Below are 14,065 nucleotides of genomic sequence, written 5' to 3' on the forward strand. Positions count from 1 at the left end.
GAAACAAGAACAAGGAGCCCAATTTATATTGAGGGTTGGTAGAGCAGATGCTTCCAGCATGCTGCATCCAGATACTCGCAGGCTAACTCTAGCTAGCCTTCTTAGCTCGATCCAAAGTCAGTGTTAGCTCAATCCAAAGTCAGTGTTAGCTCGATCCAAAGTCAGTGTTAGCTCGATCCAAAGTCAGTGCTAGCTCAATCCAAAATCAGCGTTAGCTCAATCCAAAATCAGTGTTAGCTCAATCCAGAGTCAGCGTTAGCTCAATCCAGAGTCAGTGTTAGCTCAATCCAAAGTCAGTGTTAGCTCAATCCAAAGTCAGCGTTAGCTCAATCCAAAGTCAGCGTTAGCTCAATCCAAAGTCAGCGTTAGCTCAATCCAAAATCAGTATTAGCTCAATCCAGAGTCAGTGTTAGCTCAATCCAAAGTCAGTGTTAGCTCAATCCAAAATCAGTGGAGAAAACGTGGTTTCACTTGAAGTCAACGGATTGGGCAAACGATCCTACGTACAGACCCAAAGAAAGATCATTTAGATCGACATCGATCCGTGTCAAACCTTCCATGCACAATATAATGTGTCATTGATAAAGAGAGGAGGAAGTCAATTTAAATGGTTCCCTGATTATCGACTTCACCCCCCTAATTACTTTTTCATTTGAGACTCATGTTCGGCAAAGAAAACATCTACAGATGTCGTTGTTCTTTGAAGATGTATAGAGAGTGGCTCACATTGGAGGACTCACTATCGCATGTCTTTTAGGAAGCAGGAGCTCTAATCCAGCACCGTATTGCTCAATACCCAGCAGAGGCTGGAGGGTGTGGAGAGCATCATGCGTTTCATTTGTTTAGGTGATTGATGCTCCCCTACAGAGTGGGTAGAGTGTCTCCATTTTATCTATGCATTACAATCATCTCTCTCCTTCCTCAACCCTCCACCTTATAAATCATGGGCTCATGGATGGCGTGTATGCGATTGTGTCCACACACTGCAGAGCAGCGTCGTCCAGGCCGGAGGAACACGGACATGAAAGTACGTCCAACACCGCGAGAGCACATGCGCTCCACGCGCTCTCCGTTGTGTCTGAAGAACATATGTTCGCCTTCATCAGCCCCGCAGCGCAAGCGCTCAGCAGAAATCGCAATTTGCTCGTTCCACCACAAATATTAACATTTCCAATCTGTTGTGTTTCACTACGGCAAATAGAGCCGACACGGCTCAGAGAGCGTTAATAAATCATGATTATGAAGCACCATTGGCTGCAGCCTCCCTCGGCAGCCAGTGAGTAAACTCCGTCCCAATTCTGTCTGTGGGCAACACCCTGCATGATGATACAAGTCGTTAGGTAATTATACAGCAATTAAGATTCTGATAGGAGAAACAGCAGGTTGGTCCACCCTCCTGGTGACAAATGATGAGCCGGGTGCCTGTAATCAACTCACTTTGATAGTTCCCCTTGACCTGGACCTACACATTTATGCAACACGTCTTTTTTTGTATTTTCTTTGTTGAAGACAAGCCAGCCGGCTGTCAGAAATTGACATGTAATCGTCATCCATTGGAAAAAAAACAGACAAGCTCATTTTTAACTTGCTTCCTTTCCCATAGTAGTCAGCTAACGCTATTCAAACCGAGAGCGTCATGCCAAAGAACACAACCATGACTCAGAGGACGCATCGCGTTCCATATTTAGCACTCCAAATATTTCTAAAGCGTCCTTTAAAAGCGATTGCGTGTTTGTGGGTGTATAAAAAAAAAAAATCCTTTGCAGCCTGGGGGGACTTGTCTGTTAAAAGATGCCAAAAACTGGTCTACTTTCTGTTCAAAGAGTCAGAAGGTCCCTGAAAGCTGCAGGTCTGAGAGACGCTCAGCTCCTTTAAATCCAGATTGAAGACTTTTCTGTTGGCTGCTGCCTTTAATTGAACCAGATTCAATTGCTGCATCTCACGACTGCATTTTATTTCTTAAACTGCACTGCAACTTTTATTGAATTTGTATTTTTTATTTAGCTTTTTGACTGTTTTAATGTTTTCTTAACTGTTTTAAATCCGGTTTTCTCTGCATTATGTTTTGATGCTTGTAATGGTTTTATGTGAAGCACTTTGAATCGCCTTGTTGTTAAATTGTGCTCTACAAATAAACTTGCCTTGCCTTGCCTAAATGTAGCTAAACTCAACCTGTAATAATTTCAAACAACTTAGAAAACGAGAACAATCGTGTTTCGGCCACGATAAAAACTCTCTTATCTTCTGACACGTTCAATATGTTTAAAGAACGGGAGAAAAAGAAGGAATTGATGTTTCTGTTTTACCGCTTGTGCTTTAATTGCACCAGCGTGTGCAGGAACAGAATGTTGGATGCTGTATGAATACAAAGACAATGTGTCTGAGGAAGACTGAAGGATATACAAGGAGAGGAGACTTGAGAGGAGTCTGCACAGGAGGGAGTCAAGGGCGCTAAAAACAAAGTCAAGGTGACTGGGGGAAGCAGGTGCAATCCTAGCGGAGAGGAAGAGCGAAGCCAGAGAGAGGCTGACTAGGGAGTCTGGGGAACAAGAAGAGGCAGAGAACAAATGTGTGTGTGAGAAAGAGAGAGAGAGAGAGAGAGAGAGATCCAGATTGAGAGGAGACATAAGACACACAGGAAATCTGCAAGCAAATTAGACATCATTAGCCAAGAGGCGGCTAACAAGTCTAATTAGGGGGGAAGCAGGCAGGCAGTGATACCAGACTTGCTTCCGGACCTCAGATGCACACACACGCACACACACACACTCATAAAAACACACACACACACACACGCAGTCACAAAGCACACTCACAGCCAAAGCTTCAGGCGTCTCCTAACTAGGTCAGATCTCTGATACTTTAAGTCTGAGGGTAGGAGGCGAAGATAGAGAGGAGGAGAGAGAGATTGAGGAAAGATAAAAGATGGAGGGTGGGGCCGTGGACGGGAGAGTTGTCTGAGACGTAGAGCCGCATTTAAAGCTGTGAGAGCGAGATAGCGTGGAAAAAAGACTTATAAATAACTGCATAGAGGTTGACTTGTTTACACGCCAAACAGCTGCTGTTTTACTTCTGTCATTTACGGGACGTGGCGTTTATGAATCTGAGAGAACACTGCAGCTGCTGTTATTTTCTCCCATAAAGATGTCAGGTGTGTTAAGTACACACGCCTACAGTAGTTCAGCTGTTATTCTAAAGATTCCTTGTGTGAAATGAGGGTATTGCCGTATTAGCACAGCCATCCAGTTCTCAGCTTGAGTGATGGCTTGCCAATACACCTGAGGGATGACTGAGCTACATTCCCTTGAAGCGATGACGACTGAATGTCAGCTCTGGGAAGACACGGAAAAATGCTTCAGTCGAACCGCCCGCGTCTCTTTCTGTTCCCTCTGCTCTCTCGGAGTGCACAGTGACAGAAAATATCGTCTCGACAACTTCTGATGATGCCTCATCGCATAAAACGCTGACTGGATGCTTTCGGAAGAACGACATCGTCGGCTGACTTGGCAGCTTGGATCGGCTGAATATTCTACAACGCTGTGATGAACCAGCAGGCTATTTGGTTTAACGAGCAAAGCTTGTTTTTATGTGCAATTCTATTAGTGGTAACTTGTGAATTAGTAGACTTAAATGACAATTATACAAGTATGATTCCATTGTTTTTCGCGCAGCAAATACGCCGCTTCTTTCTCTCATTGTGAGGATGGTTAATGTATTTTGGAAACCATTATCTGCGTGTGGTTTACATTCATTATGACACGTTTATTTCCACAATGATAATGTTGGGGGGCGTGGCTTAGGAGGGAGGCCTGGAGGGCTGTAAGCGTTGCCAACTTGGCGACTTTCCAGCTAGATTTAGCAACTTGAAGTGAGTGCTGCTCGCTACTTTCTTCTGAAAAGGCTTTCAAAACTTCCCAAATTCAGCTCACTTACCCAGCTTTAACAGGGAGGGGTGTTTGGCACAACAAATGTCTTTCAAACTTAACTTCCTGCTAAGTGTGTGTCGCCTCAAGCTTAAATAATATCACTTTTTTTTCTTCTTAAACCTGGCAAAGCTACTCAAAAGCAATACAACAAACCCACTGTACAGCTGTTTTCACGGACTGTGGAGCACTTCCTGTGACTTAAAAGTGACTTTGGCATGTACAACTTGTGGAGTTCGGCTTCAAAGGCTGTTCTTCATGCACAGGTATCAATAAAATAGAAACACTGTCGAATATGCATGCAGCTATTTACACCAAACACACAGTACACGTGTTACCTGTCTCTGCATGGCAGGTTCCATGCTGGTGGCAGTTGCACGGCACACACGGCGAGAGCGGCCCCCTGCCAGAGTCTTCCCGGGTGAATCCCGCCGCACACCGCTCGCAAAACTGTCCCTCAAACCCCGGCGGGCAGGAACAAGATTCCACCCACGGGGCGGGAGGGTCGGCCGGACCGGAGGAGACGGAGGCCGAGGTCAGCGCCACCTCCGCGAGCTGCGACGTGTCTGCAGAGGAAGGAGCAGAAAGATCGATATAAAGCTGATGCTCGCAAAAGGTCAGGAGTAAACTGACCAACTGTTGCCTCCGTGGACCGTTGAAGTGTGTGGAGCATCTGCTTTTCTCTGGAATTAGTGTGAGTGTGTGTGTGTGTGTGTGTGTGTGTGCTACTGTCCGGGTTTGTGGGTCCCTGTATCTCGTTAAGCAGAAGGTTATTAGCATTTGTTGCAGTGCTGTCCCTCCCTCCCTGTCTCATTACAGGTTCTGGCCTGTGTTTACAGTTAACAGTCACACACACACACACACACACAATAACAGATTCATCCACCCACGCGCCCGTAAATGCCACACTTAATGCTCACTTGCACACACACAGACACAGACACGCATGCGCCCACACACGTACACTCGTCACCCGGGGAATCTTTGATATAGCAAATGAATAAATCACTGCAGCATAGCAAGACAAGAAGAAAAGGAGACAGGAGACTCGGTGGAGGTATGTCAGACGTGCGGCTCCTGTGGGGCTTCAAGATCTCTCTCTCCTCTCATGAATAGTGATGGCGGCAGGCCATCCCGAACCCAATCCCTTTCACCCGACACTCTCTAAACCACAGCCACAGAACACAAAATCACTTTTGTTCCCGGGCCAACGCTCTGTCTGCTCCCACTGGAGCAACACGAGAGGGATGGACGGGTTGGATGGGAGGACGGGAGGAATGCTGGGCACGTTCCGCTAGCTTTGTCCAATAAGGAATGAACCGTGTGTGAATGGGCGGCTGCATAATGAGGGGAATCTGCACAGGAGAACCTCGAAGAACTTCTAAGAAGTCACGATGCAGGCCGGTCCGTCCGCGGTGATGAAACCCAGTTCATTTGCACCTCTGAGGGGTAATCAGTAGGCGAGCCCGTCCTCTCCCCTCTCCACGACTCGCCTCATCCTCCACCCTTTACTCCTGAATTCTAGTAGCTCATTCAACGGGGGGAAAATGTGCAATTAAAACAATATTCAGACACTGAACCCTGTATCGCAGTTAATTAAGAAGTCACGCCGTGCGAGTTCGAGCCATCAATCCTTTCTGCGAGAAACCTTGTCAGACAAGTGAAGATTTTTAATTCCCTTGAATCTTTAATGGCGGCCCTGTGGATGATGACAGTTTAGCTCTCTTTAGGTATACCTGCACGCTACGCCGTTTATCATAAACGTCCAATGAGGCGGCCGCTCTCTTTTCGGAACTCGGAATAAATGCGACTGCTGTCAAAGCCCCGTCTTCATAGTCTCGGAGACAATGGTCTCATTTAAATGAAGCAGGTCTGTTCGAGGAGAGAATGAGGAGAATGTGAGAGGGGAGAGATGAGAGGACAGCTTTATGCGGGTTTGATATTAAAGTTAGCGGCGCGGCCTGCAGCGACAAGCCGCTTCCAACGCTGTGTTTGAGAACTAACGCACATCATTAACAGAGTTCCTCCCCTGTGATGTGCAGTAGATGCAGTGTAAACTGTGTGCTGTGGGACTTTGTTTGCACGTGCATGCGGGTGGGTGGTGGTTGCAGGAAGCGGTTTGATGGAATATGCATGACTGGGCTCCAGCTTCTGTGTGCTCTGAGTCTCTTTGCAAGTGCATGTGGAACGCCACACGTGCGTGTGTGTGTGTGTGTGTGTGTGTGTGTGTGTGTGTGTGTCACAACGCCTGCATGGAGCAACTCATTAAAATGGTGTAAGTAAGTGGGTGGGCGCTGGTGATTTTGACCAGCTGTTCTGTCTTCTCGGTGCTCTAATCCGCTGTAATGCCTTTTAAGATCCTGCCTGTGCTTTACAATACTGACTATCAGATAGAGAGGGAGCGGCGGAAATAAGAGGATTTCTAACTAGTTACTAACATCTGGGAATACATGTCCCGTTCTTTGCTCAGCCACATTTGGAACGGTTGAACTATTCCCCGAACACAAGCGCCGACATTGTTTTAGCAACTATTTTAGATGCAGCCCTATATTTACTTTTGTTTGTTTGTGTGTTTTATTCGGTCAATCATTACAATACAATACAATATTCTATGATATATACAAAACAGAAAGACTGAAAGGTATAGGTAGAAGCAAAAAATGCTTATATAATCCTATCATAAATTATTATTATCAATTAAATCAGATAATTAATTCAAAATAAAGAAAAAAATGATTTTATTTTTTCTTTATTTTGATTTTTCTTTATTTTGATTTAATTATCTGATTTAATTAATAATAATATGAAATGAATATATACATACATATATATATGCATGTATATATTTATTTTATTTTTTCTTTATTTTAAAAATAATGAATAGCAATATATAAGCATATATATATAAGCATATATATATATATATATATATATATATATATATATATATATATATATATATATATATATATATATACACACACTTTGTGATGTCAATGTATTTTTGATTAGTGAAATCTTTCTGTGGCACTTCACATTCTGCTGATATTGTTTGGAAATGGTCATGCATTTAATAATTTAACCATAATGCCCAAATGCTCTCACAGATGCGCTCACATAACCATAACCCCTATGGAAAAAGAAGCAATTTCAGTGTAAATGATAAGTTAAAAGACACAATAGAGCCCACACTAAGTTGTGTTAATTGTGTCTTTGCACACAAACAGACACACAAACAGACACTCACAGTTCTGTCCTCCGGCGTTGCTGATTCGGAGAGCTGTCAGGTTGTAAAGGAGTTGTTGGAACTCAAAGGCAGACAATGGAGGTTCAAATCTCATCTCATGTTCGTGAAGCCTGTGAGACGAGAAGAGAGGAAACACATCAGTAGCAGCATTGTGCGTTCACATGCTCACAAACTGTGATTAACAACCAAAAGGCAATTATTTTAGAGCAATTTAATTACTCTCCACAATTAAGAAGATAACATGGCCCGTCACACATGTGCTTGACCTCTTTATGGCGGGTTATCCACAGCACTGCACTCACAGTGGGAAGAAAAACCGAAATGTGCTGACTTCAACACATGTTCAGGGTCTTGATCACTGAGCTTTGACGTTCTGCACAGCTGACATCTGCCTGTTTTATTCCAGAACCCGTGCACTCTTTCCATCTTGATGAGCGGTGCAGCGTCAGCTCCACACAGGCGGCGCCGCCTTCAGACATTTTCTCCCGGTAGCGTTTGAAGGTCCCGAGGGAGAGGAGCTGCAGCATGAAGGAGCCGATTCATGTCATCTTCAAGTACGGGTGTATGACTCACGATTACAGGTAGCATCTTCTCGCTGAGTATTAATACGAATTCATGAGTGTGCAGTTATAAATACAGGTGGTTATGACTATGTCACACTCTGTGACATTCATGGTCTCCAGATAAGGAACCCCTGACTTTTGATTTATTGCCACCATTTGTTGTTTTGAGTCAGGAAATTCAGTGGAGACGCTCGTTTTTTCCCGTCAGGATGAATTGTGGGAACTTTGGTGAATTCTTAACGTCCATCTGGAGACGGGCCGAAAAAACTGTCCTCAGCCGTACTTTGTGTTGAGTAATAATTAGCAAATGTTAGCATGCAGGATGGTGAACATGGCGAACACTCTATGCATAAAGTCGGCAGATGGGGTTTCCAAAGCTATTTGACCTTCGACAAGCAGCTCTAAACCAAGTACCGGCCCTTTAAGTGAGGCCTCATGCGTAGCTGGAGCAACTTACAAACCCAAAATATCAGAATCAGCATCAGAACCATTTATGTTCCATGTATGTTTTCACATACAAGGAATTTTTCCTTGACAAAAAAAACATTTAACAATAAACAGAATTATAGAGAGCGTCTTATTTTGAAAGTGTTACCCAACAATAATATATGGACCTTGTAATCAAATGCCAAAAAACCCACCTTTGTTGACCATATCAGCCTCGCTCAGGCCTTTTGTGTGTGAGTGTTCGATGGCCTCTATTTCATTCAGTCAACAGTTCTCAGCGTGACAACGGCCTCTGTCTCAGCATTAACATTTGTACTGTGCACATGACAGCCTCTCTGCATGTGTGAGTGTGTGTGTGACTCTCAGTCGGTAGCGGCAGGTCCTTGTTCCTTGGCCTGACATGTAGGCACAGTAATAAAGAGAGGCAATTACAAACTGGGCCTCAAAGCCATGGTAATGGAGCCGGTCAGACAGAGATAAGCAGAGTGTGCATGAAAGTGAACAAACTCCCAGTCATGCTTTCCCTACGGAGCGTCAGTGTCCCTTTTAATCAGCAGCAAGCAGAGCGCGGAGACGCTGTAATTAAGCCCGTCCGCTGAGGATGAGAGGAGATCATCGGGAGAGAAAAGCCCAAAATAAAACTGGACACACACACACACATGTCCTTCGAGAGAAAACAGAGATACAAGGTGTGCAAGACAGCAAGACATGAGCAGTGTGTGAGAGACAAAAAGAGAAACAGAGAAATGATAACTGGGAAAACAAGTGCGCATGCAATCCTCTAAAATTGAAAAATACAAGTTACTCCAATGGAAACGTGCATGGGGACAAATCACTAACATATTCCAATAGCATATTCTATTTGTGCAAATCTGCACGTGGACGAAAACACATTTTAATTAGATTGTCTATTAATACAGACTGTAAAACTATCGAGTACGGCGTCCAAGTTTTCAACGGCTCTCTGATCCTCACGAGTGAAATGAGATATCATGATGGATCCTTATTCCTCAACGTTATGGAAAGAGTTGACTAAGGAGCTATCTGCTTTATTTAATGACAAACTATTCCAAAGTAAATCTTTGGTGTCGTAAGATGACCATATCAATATTCCCTTGTTTTATTCATTGGTTATAAGAACGTGAAAGCCAAAAGTTGCCGCCAGGTATACATTTATACAAACATTAGATACTATCAGAATCATAATAAAATGCATCTTGGAACAGAAATCTTCCAGGCAAAACCTAAAATCTGCATATACAGTATTTTCACATCCATAAATCGGGAATGCAATTATAGACGTACAATACAACAGCTCTGGTTCATGTAAACTGGAGTAATACAATAACTGAGCTTATTGAATGTAATCACAGGTTTAACCAGGCAAACAGGAACTCCACGTCTCTCCTCGCTTTGCTCAAAGTCACTCACAGCGTTTATTCTTTTCTTTCTGGCAGCAACGGGCTGGCTTTCTGCTCAATATATTTAGCTGGCCCTGATCTATGATCAAAGTCAGAGAATTATGACAAAACATGACAGAAATGAGCTCAGTGCCAGATGGACCACATGCTGACTCCTGCAAAGTGCTCCATACCTTTAAAGGCATACACGCTGTTAGCTGAAGCACGTCTCTTGACAGTGAAAGCCGGGGAACAGCTGATCGCTGCGTGTAGAGCGTTTATCATCTGTGTATAAGTTCCTTATTGCACAAATATTATGCTTACATGCTGCAGACGTAAACACACAAGAAAGGCGATGAAAAAGGTTTCCAGGGAACAGGAAGTGAACAGAAGGGACTTCAGAGAGACGAGAGAATAGAAGACGTTCACCTTCTCCTCTCATCGGTCCCCTGCGCTCAAATCCCCACGCTCCGTATATTTATCCTCCTTCTGATTTTGAAATAATCTCAAGCCCATGTGGGGACACATAATGCTGTGTGTGTGTGTGTGTGTGTGTGTGGCATGAAGCGACAGAGGAAGAGTGAGGGAACGACAGAGCGCATGCACCACATCTGTGCATGGACCTGAGACGTGTAATGAGATCTGTGGAGAACTTCTCCAGAGAGGAACACTTAATGACATGTCTCTTGTCCCGCAAGCTCCAGTGCATTTCAGAAAAGGGAACCGAAGAGCTTCTGCAGCCGGTGGGCTCGCGGTGCGGAGGGGAAGCTCATTACTGGTGCGCAGACACCAGAGAGAGGCGTGGACATATTGGGAGGCGACAGTTCAGAGGCTAGATCCTCTGATGGAACACAGAGGATGTTCCCACCCCGACTGGAAGAGCCTTTCCTCAATATGAAGACGAGCAGACGGATGGTGCATCAAGAGCTCCTCCTTACATATTTACACCAATGCTGTGTGTTTAAAGCTTGCTTCTGCTGTACCAAAACGCAAAGAAATTACAGGTTTAAGGCTTGATGGACAGCTGGCATATTGTGTACGAGGTGAACATGCTCATAAAATACAGAAATGTGTGCCTGGGTTCCAGTTCAAGAAATACTATGCCTCAGTGGAAACACCTGGTAAATAATAAATGTGGATATGTGATATTTCATGTGCAGGAGTTGAATAAGACAAGTCGGAAAAAAAACAGCGAGTGGATTCTCGGGGCTGCAGAGGATGCCCTTTGAATTCAAATTCGACATTTTTGAGAAGCTGTAATCAGACCGGGATACGTAACCGTGGACAACATGTGGAGAGAGCGGTCCCACATTTTAGAGACACGTCAAATAGCTGGTGACTCAAAAGCACAAGCCCGCGGTGGTTCTAGAGGAAAGGTCAGGGGGTCACCAAAGTTATTGGGAGTCTTCTGGTGACGTGTTCATGAAACAGTCTTGACCAAAGTAGTGGGCCGACTGACAAAAAGCATGAATATCAAATGTGCAGAGTCCAAGCGTTATATATTCCACCACCTTGTCTCTCATCCGTCAGCTGAAGGGAGCGTCTCTTCTTCTCCCCAGCAAACTAAAAGCAATTTCAATAAGACTCTCCTGTCCTTTGTCAAATGTGGTTTCCCCTCCACCACAGAAAACGCTACAAGTGCATTGACTCCTGCCCAAACTGACAACAATGGTGGTGCGATTCTAGACAACCAGCTGCTGACTCAGCACCTTCCTGACAAACCCCAGCAAGAGTCTGCTGCTCTGCACTTCACAACATCGATCAGTCAGACTGCTCCTCGGCTCATGCTTTAATCATCTGGTGCAGCTCCCCGACTAGCAAAGTGCATCTTACTCGGATGTTGCAGCCTTCAGTGCGTCTACTCTAAGATGGAACATGTCCCCGCTTCGTTAGATTCCCGTTGTTACCGCGGCCGTGAGAGAGTGTGATCCCAGAAGCACGCGGAGGCTCAACACGACTGTTTTGAGCTAATGGACCGGATCACACCCCGGCGCCCCGGCTGCAGGTCACGTCGACTCCCATGTGGACCCGCTTCCTGCAGCTCTCTTTGAATAAACGGAGGGAAACAAAGAGAATATAATCCCTTCTTCGGGGAGGAGAGGAGGCTGAGGGGGAGGAAGTCGTGTTGGTCTGCGGTGAAGATGGAGACACTGGGGCAAAATGGAAGGAAAATTGCAGCAAAACAGTGTGAAGGAGGCGCTGAGTGGGATGAGAGGGATTACTGGCTGCAGGACGCCGGGCCAAGAGGGGAGAGAACCGAAAGAGAGTGAATGACTTCAGTCTGTTTTAACAGGTTGAACGAGGAGAGCGAGCCAGCTGCACCCACCCACCCACTCCCCGCTGACGGACCATATGAGAGATCTCTCTCACTTGGTGGTGGAGCGCTGGTGGACCGGTGGTGGACCGGTGGTGACCTGGTGGTGGACCGGTGGTGGAGCGGTGGTGACCTGGTGGTGGACTGGTGGTGGACCGGTGGTGGAGCGGCGGTGGACCGGCGGTGGACCGGTGGTGACCCGGTGGTGGACCGGTGGTGGAGCGGTGGTGGACCGGTGGTGGAGCGGTGGTGGACCGGTGGTGGACCGGTGGTGACCCGGTGGTGGACCGGTGGTAACCCGGTGGTGGAGCGGCGGTGGAGCGGCGGTGGACCGGTGGTGGAGCGGTGGTGGAGCGGTGGTGACCTGGAGGTGACCCGGTGGTGGACCGGTGGTGGACCGGTGGTGGACCGGTGGTGACCTGGTGGTGACCCGGTGGTGGACCGGTGGTGGACCGGTGGTGACCCGGTGGTGACCTGGTGGTGACCCGGTGGTGGACCGGTGGTGGAGCGGTGGTGGAGCGGTGGTGGACCGGCGGTGGACCGGTGGTGACCTGGTGGTGGACCGGTGGTGGAGCGGTGGTGGACCGGTGGTGGAGCGGTGGTGACCCGGTGGTGGAGCGGCGGTGGAGCGGCGGTGGACCGGTGGTGGAGCGGTGGTGACCTGGTGGTGACCCGGTGGTGGACCGGTGGTGGACCGGTGGTGACCTGGTGGTGACCCGGTGGTGGACCGGTGGTGACCTGGTGGTGACCCGGTGGTGACCCGGTGGTGGACCGGTGGTGGCCTGGTGGTGACCCGGTGGTGACCCGGTGGTGACCCGGTGGTGGACCGGTGGTGGACCGGCGGTGGACCGGTGGTGACCGGTGGTGGAGCGGCGGTGGAGCGGCGGTGGACCGGCGGTGGACCGGTGGTGGACCGGCGGTGGACCGGTGGTGGACCGGTGGTGACCTGGTGGTGGACCGGTGGTGGACCGGTGGTGGACCGGTGGTGGACCGGTCCTCTACGTGGAGCTGACGGTCAGCCTCACAACACAGATGATGAGAGGCGGCTGAACCACATGTTCTAGCACCGTCTGCCTGTTCGGTGTCTCGATGGCGCAAACGCTGGGAACATCTTGGAGGAAAAGGCTGATTTTGTCACTTGTCCGGGGGCAACAGCTCAAGATAGGTTGACATGTGTTTGAGTCTGTCTTTATGCTCATGTGTTTATAGGAAGAATTATCTATGGCTGTACTGGTTGTGTCAACACATCCTTGAAGCTAACGGCATCTTGAATTACCTTTGAATTCAAAACAATTGTAAAGGTGATACAGTGATAGAAATAAACTCAGGGTCATAATATAGTGAAGACAAACTAAATGCATGCTGGTACAAGACAACTCTCATCCAATCAAATCAACGACTGGAATTTCTTCAATTGAACAAAGATACAACTGAGGTGGTTGTTTTTGGAGCCGAGGACAAAGTTTTCCACTCAACTCCCATCGGCAATGTTAAAAACAACAGACCTTGGTGTAGTCATGGACGTGATTTTTAACATTCAGACAATTAGTAGGTCAGTTTACACCTTTTAGAATATGCCAAGGTTTCAAAGATTACGTATTCATCTTCAGACTCGACTGCCGTCTCCACAGGTCTGCCTAAAAAAAGGATTGGCCAAGAGCAAGAAAGTGGATCGTAATAGTTTACATTTCTCTGATCTGATTTATGCTACATTATAAACCATCCAGCCCTCATGACTATGGACACGTCTGCCTTCTGTCCCCAGAGTCAAACCTAAACACGGAGAAGCAGAATGCAGTTTTTATGCGCCATATATTTGGAACAAACCCCTCAAAAAGCTGCAGGTCATCTTCAACTCGCCTTGTACACTCGTCTTATTCTATTTTATCTTACTACTTTCTCTTGTCTCTTGAATGGCTATTTTGAAATTGTATTCAAATGTCCTTTTATTGTATTTCTTTTGCACTTTTTTTCTTTTGACGTTTCATGTAAAGCGCTTTTAATTGCCTTGTTGCTGAAATGTGCAACATAAATGAACGTGTGTTTCCAAATAGCGACGCTAATTGACTGTCTACATTACACAAACAAACTATTACAGCTGACAGATGCACAACTCAATATAATCTAACAATAGATAACAAGAAAACACAAACAGCCGACTGCCTACGAGT

General features: G+C 46.4%; 1 protein-coding gene across 1 annotated transcript in view; it reads right to left on the bottom strand.

Annotated features, from left to right (window-relative positions):
• lamc3 (laminin, gamma 3) overlaps positions 1–14,065 on the bottom strand; it is a gene marked incomplete at its 5' end in the record, with an annotated part of 97,584 nt that overhangs the window by 22,800 nt on the left and 60,719 nt on the right. Inside the window, 2 exons of the mRNA XM_079235073.1 lie at positions 4,262–4,489; positions 7,171–7,280. Of these exons, the coding sequence (XP_079091199.1) occupies positions 4,262–4,489; positions 7,171–7,280 (338 nt within the window). The remainder of the gene's footprint in view (positions 1–4,261; positions 4,490–7,170; positions 7,281–14,065) is intronic.

Source organism: Taurulus bubalis (genome assembly GCF_910589615.1).
Source record: "Taurulus bubalis genome assembly, chromosome: 19".
Taxonomy (NCBI): Eukaryota; Metazoa; Chordata; class Actinopteri; order Perciformes; family Cottidae; genus Taurulus; species Taurulus bubalis.